A 9,567-nucleotide genomic window follows, 5' to 3' on the forward strand; every position below is an offset into this window, starting at 1 on the left:
ATCTGGCGAAAATGAACATCATACTCTCTGACCAAACTAAGTTCCAAAGGGTAACGAAGGACACTACAGCCGAATTAAAAGCAAAGGTCAACAAACTGATCGAAACTGTGAACGCCAAGAAATCCGGACTCCACCTGCCAAAGATCATTGGGGAATATAAACCTGGATATGCGTATGGAAATGTCAAGACGCACAAGCCTGGAAACCCACTTCGGCCAATCATTAGCCAGATACCCACACCCACGTACAGATTGGCAAAGCGACTCAACGGCCTGCTGACTCCTTATGTTCCTTGCGCCTTCAGCCTGAAGTCTCCAAAGGAATTTGTGGACTTACTGCGGGGCGCACGGGCCACAGGGATAAGAGCCTCGTTGGACGTAGAATCGCTGTTTACCAACGTACCTGTGGACGAGACAATCGGAATGATAGCCGACAGAGTGTATCGTGATCCAGCCTGTACTCCTCTTGACATGCCAGAAAGTATTCTGAGGAAACTACTCCAAGCTTGTACTAAAGAGGCACCCTTCTTGAGCCCGGATGGGCATATGTATAAGCAAGTAGATGGGGTCGCTATGGGTTCTCCCCTAGGTGTCCTGTTTGCAAACTTCTACATGGGTACCATCGAGCAAAGAGTCTTAGTCGACATGAACTTGAAACCGGCCATATACTGCAGGTATGTTGACGACATTTTTACACAGGTACCTGATGTCAGACATCTGCAGGAGCTGAAGGAGGCATTTGAGCAGAGTTCCGTGCTGCGTTTCACTTACGAGACGGAAAAGGATGGGAAGCTGCCTTTTCTAGATGTAACAGTCATGGAAAAGGGCGGAGGTTTCCACACTGCAGTCTACACAAAGGAAACAAACATAGGAATGTGCCTAAATGCCAACAGCGACTGCCCTGACAGGTACAAGAGGAGTGTTGTTAACGCATACGTCGACCGTGCTCTCAGCCACAGCTCAGAATGGAAGCAAGTCGACGAAGAACTCTGTAGGGTAAGGCAGGTTCTAGTCAATAACGGCTTCTCCAATGGTTTCATCGAAGACATCATAAGAAGGAAAGTGAAAAGCCATGCAACCTCCGAAGAGACAACTAACACAACACCTGTACCCCCTATTAGACTATTTTACAGGAACTTCTTTTCCACAGCTCATAAAACAGAGGAAAGGGTCCTGAAAGATATTGTTAATAGAAACGTTATCCCTACAGACAAAAATCAGAGGATACAACTGACGATTTACTATAAAACCAGAAAAACGGCCAGCCTACTCATGAGAAACTCTCCAGACACGAAACAGAACGCTTTAAAAGAGACTAACGTCGTCTATGCCTTCAAATGCCCACTTGGGGACTGTAAGCTCCAAAAAACCCAGTATATAGGCAAGACAACAACATCTCTTTCTAGGCGTTTAACGATGCATAAACAACAGGGCTCCATTAAGGAACATATAATCTCTTCCCATAACCAAACCATCGCCAGAGAAATCCTAGTAAACAACACAGAAATCATCGATAGATACAGCGATAGCAGGCGGCTTGACGTTTGCGAGGCACTACACATCAAGAAGTCAACACCAGCAATCAACAGCCAATTATTGCACAACTATATTCTACCCACCTCAAGACTCCGCTCCAATATAGAAGCATCAAGAAATATGGACCAATAGGCTTTCTACAAACACTTCTATTCAATATCCATTGTTTCGTGTTCTGTCTTGTGTTGATACTTTTAATACCCTATTAATATCCTCTAATGCCACATCATCCTTCCCACCTCACTCAAATGTAATGCCACATCACCCTTCCCACCTCACTCAAATGTAGATATAAAATCAGGGAAACGCAAGTTCTAATCAGTTGTGTATTTGTGAAGTCTTTGAAAATGTAACAAGTTTTACGAAACGCGCCCGTGTCGCGTCAGACTAGAAATAAAAATGAATTTTGGAGAAGTGATTTTTGATTTACCTCCAACAGTGAAGCATAATGTACGAAAGATTGAGAAAATTCGTGTTAGAATTATTAATCTTACTTTTTCGGTCATATTTAATAAAATATATATATATATATATATATATATATATATATATATATATATATATATATATATATATATATATATATATATATATATATATATATATATATATATATATATATATATATATATATATATATATATATATATATACAGCATGTGTTGCTCTTATGTCAAACAGATAGTGTTGTTTTTCAAAAAAAAACATTTTTTTCCTGTCACAGGTGAAGTACGTATAAAGTAGGTATATAAAATGACACGCCTATTCAAATGCAACCTTGTGTCAAAATTTCAAAGCAATCGGTAGAGTGGTTTCAAAGATTTCTCTCACATAGAAAACACATGAAAAACACAGTTTTGAAAAAAGCATGCTTTTTCCCGTCACAGATGTGACATCTATATAGTATGTATATAAAAACCTGCTCGGATATGAATGGAACGTTGTGTGAAAATTTCAAAGCAATCGGTGAAGAACTTTCGGAGATTAGCGATTTTGAACAAACGAACATTTTCATTTTTATTTATATATACTAGCAGTACCCGGCCACGCGTTGCTGAGCCACAGCAACCTTCCCTGTCCCCCAGTCCTCCCCACCATTCACCCCTCACCCGTCACCTCGGCCTCCCAACCATTCCCCACTCTACCATCCCCTCTTCCTTCCCACCATGAACCACTCCCCTGTCCCTCTGTCCGCCCCACCATTTTCCATTTCCCTCATCCATCATATTTCAGTGATGGGAACATCAAGTGAACTGATGTTCCCATCACTGAAATATAAGACAAACAGTTCAAAAATGTAATGAAAATATGAAAAAGTAAAAAATAAATAACTATACTTATGAAATGAATGGTATGGTAAACAACACAGCTTAATTCCAATGAAATTCACACAAAATAATTTAAATCAAAATGAAAATGAATCAAAATCTATGAAAATTAAATTTATCAATGCAATCAGAACATTGAAATGTAATTGTAATATATTTAGTATAGCATGTGTGTTGCTTTTACATGCAACAGATGGCGCTGTTTTTCAAGAAAAGCATAGCTTTACCTGTCACAGGTGTGGCATCTATACTTATACTTACGAAATGAACGGTATGGTAAACAACACAGCTCAATTCCAACACAATATCACTCAAAATAATTTAAAAAAAATCGAAATCAATGAAAATAAAATTTATCAATGCAGTTGGAAACATTGAAATGGAATTCATGACATATTTAGTATAGCGTGCATGTTGATACTATGTGCAACAGATGGCGCTGTTTTTAAAAAACGCATATTTTTACCTGTCACAGGTGTGGCATCTATATAGTAGGTATATAAAAAAACGCACCTATTCGAATGGAACATTGTGTCAGAATTTCAAAGCAATCGGTGAAGAAGTTTGGGAGATTACAGCGTGTGTTGCTCTTACATCCAACAGATGGCGATGTTTTTCAAAAAAAGCATGTTTTCTCCGGTCACAGGTAAGGCATGGATGTAAGAGGTACATAGAAACACGCGCCTATTCAAATGCAACGTCGTGCTAAAATTTCAAAGCAATCGGTAAAGATGTTATGAAGATTTCCCTCACATGAAAATCACATGAAAACTCAGTTTTTCAAAAAAGGCATGTTTTTTCCGTCACAGACATGACATCAATATAATTTGTATATAAAAAGCTGCTCGGATGCGAATGGAACATTGTGTAAAAATTTCAAAGCAATCGGTGAAGATCTTTCTGAGATTAGCGATTTTGAACAAACGAACATTTCCAATTTTATTTATATAGATATATTATATACAAGCTGTACCCGGTCATGCATTGCTGTTGCTCAGCCACGCATGGGCTTTGCTGAGCAATAGCAACCCTCCCACTGTCTCCCAGTCCTCTCCATGCGTCATCCCCTCTTTAGTTCCCTCGTCCTTCCAACCATTTCCCCACTCCCTCGTCCGATGCATTCCTAAATGATCTGATGTTCCCAGAAAAAAAATTGGGAACATCAAATGACCTAATGTTCCCAACACTGAAATGTAAGAAAAACAAATAAAAAACGAAAAGAACAACAATTAAAAAAACGAAATGAAAAACAATTAAAAAACGAAACGAAAAAAAATAAAAAAACGAAATGAAAAACATTGAAAAAATCAAAAAATAAACTATACTCACGAAATGAATGATATTGTAAACAACAAAGCTCAATTCCAATGCAATTTCACACAAAATAATTAAAACAAAATGAAAAAAACTCGAAATATATAAAAATTCAATTTATCAATGAAATCAGAAACATTGAAATGGAATCCTAATCTATTTAGTATTGCATAAGTTGCTCCTACATGCAACAGATGGCGCTGTTTTAAAAAAAAATCATGTTTTCTCCTGTCACAGGTGTGGCGTTTATACTTATACTATCGAAATTAATGGTATGGTAAACAATATAGCTGAGTTCCAACGCAATGTCACATAAAGTAATTAAATCAAAATGAAAATAAATTAAAATGTATGAAATTTAATTTGTCAATACAATCAAAAACATTGAGATGGAATCGTAACATATTTAGTATAGCTTGTGTGGCTCTTATTTGCAACAGATGGTGGTGTTTCTTAAAAGAAAACATGTTTTTATCTGTCACAGGTGTGGCATCTATACTTATACTTCCGAAATGAACGGTATGGTAAACAACACAGCTCAATTCCAACACAATGTCACACAAAATAATTCAATAAAAATTTAAATTAATCGAAATCTATGAAAATTAAATTTATCAATGCAATCGGAAACATTGAAATTTTATAACATATATAGTATAGTGGGTGTGTTGCTATTACATGGAACAGATGGCGCTGTTTTAAATAAAAACATGTTTTTACCTGTCAGAGGTGTGGCATCTTTATAACAGATAATTCGAATGGAATGTTGTGTAAGAATTTCAAAGCAATCGGTGAAGAACTTTCGGAGATTACAGCGTGTGTTGTTCTTAAGTCCAACTGATGGCACTGTTTTTCTTTTTTTTAAAAAGCATGTTTTATCCTGTCACAGGTGAGGCATGTATATAATAGATATATAAAAACACGCACCTATTCGAATGCAACATCGTGTCAAAATTTCAAAGTAATCGGTAAAGAGGTTTTGAAGAGTTCTCTCACATGAAAAACAGTTTTTCAAAAAAGCACGCTTTTTCCCGTCAACGACGTAACATCTATATAGTATGTATAAAAAAAAACCGCTCGGATGCGAATGGAATATTGTGTGAAAATTTTAAAGGAATCGGTGAAGAACTTTCGGAGATTAGCGATTTTGAACAAACGAACATTTCCATTTTTATTTATATAAATATATCATATATAATGTTCCTTGTGTAACATTAGCACTGTTATATGTAGCAGTGCTATATGCGTGGCAGTATTATATGTAACAATTGTATATGTGATAGTGCTATATATGAAAGTGTGATATGTGTCACTGTCACAAATAGCACTGTTATATGTAACATTGCTATGTGGCAGCATTATATGTGACACTTATATGTGATAGTGCTGTATTTGGCAGTGTTAATATATAATTTTCAAATTATAAGCAATTCCAAACACTTTACCCTTTCCCTTCCTACCCGTCATATATTTTTCTTTTCTTATTTCTCGTTCATCCCCTTTCACTTTCCCATCTCCATTTTACATCGTAAAATAGGGCCCGCCCGTTGTCCTCAGTCGGCGAGGGGCAGTTCCTCAATTACCTGCAGGAAATTGCTTAGTTTCACCCCCTATTGATGGGTATTTTCCATCTTTCTATTTTTTTCCCATGAATATTTAACTGATGGGTTCAGAGATTCTTATGCATGAAGATCTAATAGAGGTTGAGTAATCAGGGACCGCTGTTTGTTCTTCATGAATATGAATCTGATTTCCTGTTACTCATACGAATTGTTTGCAATTTCACTAAGTTTGCTTAATCGCCATAATATATTCGCGCTCAGAGCCACGGTAAACTTGTTCACAGGTATATCCCACATAACTTGTTTATTACGTGCTTAATATTTATATCTCCTTGACTCGGTCTATATCAGCTTATGCTTAGAGAGCTTGAGTTAACTGACCTTGTTTAGCTTGGTGCTTGAGAAGATGCGATGTTTACAGTTCATCTCTGTTGTTTAGAGGTATTGGGTAAGGTAGAAGTAATGGGTAAGGTAGAAGTATTGGGTAAGGTAGAAGTAATGGGTAAGGTAGAAGTAATGGGTAAGGTAGAAGTAATGGGTAAGGTAGAAGTAATGGGTAAGGTAGAAGTAATGGGTAAGGTAGAAGTAATGGGTAAGGAAGAAGTAATGAGTAAGGAAGAAGTATTGGGTAAGGTAGAAGTAATGGGTAAGGAAGAAGTAATGAGTAAGGAAGAAGTAATGGGTAAGGTAGAAGTAATGGGTAAGGAAGAAGTAATGAGTAAGGAAGAAGTAATGGGTAAGGTAGAAGTAATGGGTAAGGAAGAAGTAATGAGTAAGGAAGAAGTAATGGGTAAGGTAGAAGTAATGGGTAAGGAAGAAGTAATGAGTAAGGAAGAAGTAATGGGTAAGGAAGAAGTAATGGGAAAGGTAGAAGTAATGTGTAAAGAAGAAGTAATGGGAAAGGTAGAAGTAATGGGTAAGGAAGAAGTAATGAGTAAGGAAGAAGTAATGGGTAAGGTAGAAGTAATGAGTAAGGAAGAAGTAATGGGTAAGGAAGAAGTAATGGGAAAGGTAGAAGTAATGTGTAAAGAAGAAGTAATGGGAAAGGTAGAAGTAATGGGTAAGGCAGAAGTGATGGGTAACGAAGAAGTAATAGGAAAGGTAGAAGTAATAGGTAGGGTAAAAGTAATTAGAAAGACAGAAGTAATGGGTAAGGAAGAAGTAACGGGTAAGGAAGAAGTAATGGGTAAGGTCAAAGTAATGGGTAAGGAAGAAGTAATGGGTAAGGAAGAAGTAATGGGAAACGAAGAAGTAATGGGTAAGGAAGAAGTAATAGGTAAGGAACAAGTAATAGGTAAGGAAGGAGTAATGGGTAAGGTCAAAGTAATGGGTAAGGAATAAGTAATGGGTAAGGAAGAAGTAATGGGTAAGGAAGTAGTAATGGGTAAGGAAGGAGTAATGGGTAAGGAAGAAGTAATGGGTAAGGTAGAAGTAATGGTAACAGTAGAAGTAATGGGAACAGTAGAAGTAATGGGTAAGGTAGAAATAATGGGTAAAGCAGAAGTAATGCGGAAGGTAGATGTAATGAGTAAGGAAGAAGTAAAGGGTAACGTAGAAATAATGGGTAAAGTAGAAGTAAAGGGTAAGGAAGATGTAACAGGTAAATTAGAATTAATGGGTAAGGAAGAAGTAATTGGTAAAGTAGAAGTAATGAGTTAGATAGAAGTAATAGGTAAGGTAAAAGTAATGGGTACAGTAGAAGTAATGGGTAAGGTAGAAATAATGGGTAAGGAAGAAGTAATGGGTAAAGTAGAAGTAATGGGTAAAGTAGAAAAATGGGTAAGGTAGAAGTAATGGGTAAGGTAGATGTAATGAGTAAGGATTAATTAATGGGTAAGGAATACGAAATGGGTAAAGTATAATAATGGGTAAAGTAGAAGTAATGGGTAGGGTAGAAGTAATAGGTAAGGACTAAGTAATGAGAAAAGTTGAATAATAGGTAGGGTAGAAGTAATGGGTAGGGTAGAAGTAATAGGTAAGGAATAAGTAATGAGAAAAGTTGAATAATAGGTAGGGTAGAAGTAATGGGTAAGGAATAAGTAATGAGAAAAGTTGAATAATAGGTAGGGTAGAAGTAATGGGTAAGGAATAAGTAATGAGAAAAGTTGAATAATAGGTAGGGTAGAAGTAATGGGTAAGATTGTCATAATGGGTCATAACATTATTGGTCTTCATTACTGATAAAGTAAAGCACCGAGAAACATATCTTATTAATAGTATCTGAAGGAAGTCTTAACTATCCCGAGCAGCAGAGTATATAATATTCCCGAGCAGCAGAGTATATAATATTCCCGAGCAGCAGAGTATATAATATTCCCGAGCAGCAGAGTATATAATATTCCCGAGCAGCAGAGTATATAATATTCCCGAGCAGCAGAGTATATAATATTCCCGAGCAGCAGAGTATATAATATTCCCGAGCAGCAGAGTATATAATATTCCCGAGCAGCAGAGTATATAATATTCCCGAGCAGCAGAGTATATAATATTCCCGAGCAGCAGAGTATATAATATTCCCGAGCAGCAGAGTATATAATATTCCCGAGCAGCAGAGTATATAATATTCCCGAGCAGCAGAGTATATAATATTCCAGTTGTTATAATATCCAAGATTAACATTGTCTCAATGTTGAATTAACGTTACTATATGGTAGTCACTGAGGATAAGCGACGCTCTCCATTAACATCTGTGATAAAGTGAAACAAACTACTGGCGTCAAATTCAGAGAAATGTATTATTAAGGAGCTTCAGCAGCCATAAATTCCCCGACATTTTCCGGACTGTCTTCTCTTGTCTCATTATCTTTCGCTTTAGTGCTGGAGGCGTCATTTCCCGCTGTCTCCTGAGAGTTGCAGAACGGAGAGGAACATACAGAGGTGGAGACAGATCATTCGCACCTTCAGCATCCCAGATCTCGGTCTGTTGCGGACAGTCAATGTGATTTGAGTTCTTACCTCTCTCTGTATTTCCACCCCAGCACACGTTAATAATTAGGATACTCCAGTCATTATACAGGATTATCATATTATTATAGAATTACTGGATGGGGTATCCGGCGGTGCCCGGGTCGCACACTCTTACAGGTGTCCTACGACATACGCCTCTCGCATCTTCTCCGATACACACCCTCCCTCTCTATCCACCAAACACGTTTACTGTCTCCCACAACACACACCCTCCCCAGGTGTATCGCTATACACACTACCTGCCTCCTCTAAGCACATCTCATATACCCCTTCGAATAACCTCCCCATCTACCCCCCACACACAACCTCCCCTTATCTGTCCACAAACACCCTCCCAGCCTTCACCCATTTATATTCACCTAGTTTCCTCCCTCCAAGTAAACACTGAAACACACTTTCCCCATTTTACCCTATAACTGCAGCATTTTCTCAACCCACTGTCTTCAGTACTGTGAACATCTTTACACCATACCATCTTCACTTACACACACCCTCCCCATACTCCCCCCTATCACAGTAATAATTTAAGCAATGGTGCTGTCTTAAGACAAACATAATAACATAGGATAACAAAAACCACACTTAAGGTTTTTTTTATGTAAATATTTGAACCACACTTGGTGTTTCGCACTCTCGTGCGTGCATTATCCAGGTCTGAGAATACAGTGAGGACGAGACTTACATCTCGTCCTAACCCGATAGTCGGACCTGGATAATATACTCAGGACTTGGTGCAGTTCAAATCTATACGTAAATTACACAAATACACTCCATTAGAGTTTTTTGTTTATCCAACTGTACCAATTTCCACTACACACTATCTGCATCACTGTAATCAAAAGGCTGTGACCAGAACACAAA

General features: G+C 37.6%; 1 protein-coding gene across 1 annotated transcript; it reads left to right on the top strand.

Moving 5' to 3' along the window:
• Window positions 1-6,201: 6,201 nt before the first annotated feature.
• On the top strand, window positions 6,202-7,080 carry LOC138368059 (serine-aspartate repeat-containing protein I-like). The gene has a single exon (XM_069330356.1). It carries the CDS (start codon window positions 6,202-6,204, stop codon window positions 7,078-7,080), a length of 879 nt encoding a protein of 292 aa, XP_069186457.1.
• The last annotated feature ends 2,487 nt before the right edge of the window (window positions 7,081-9,567 follow it).

This window comes from Procambarus clarkii, chromosome 24, assembly GCF_040958095.1.
Source record: "Procambarus clarkii isolate CNS0578487 chromosome 24, FALCON_Pclarkii_2.0, whole genome shotgun sequence".
Classification (NCBI taxonomy): Eukaryota; Metazoa; Arthropoda; class Malacostraca; order Decapoda; family Cambaridae; genus Procambarus; species Procambarus clarkii.

Bases quoted from the DNA above. Each gene is read 5' to 3' on its own strand.
- LOC138368059 (XM_069330356.1), top strand. From the start codon at position 6,202: ATGGGTAAGGTAGAAGTATTGGGTAAGGTAGAAGTAATGGGTAAGGTA.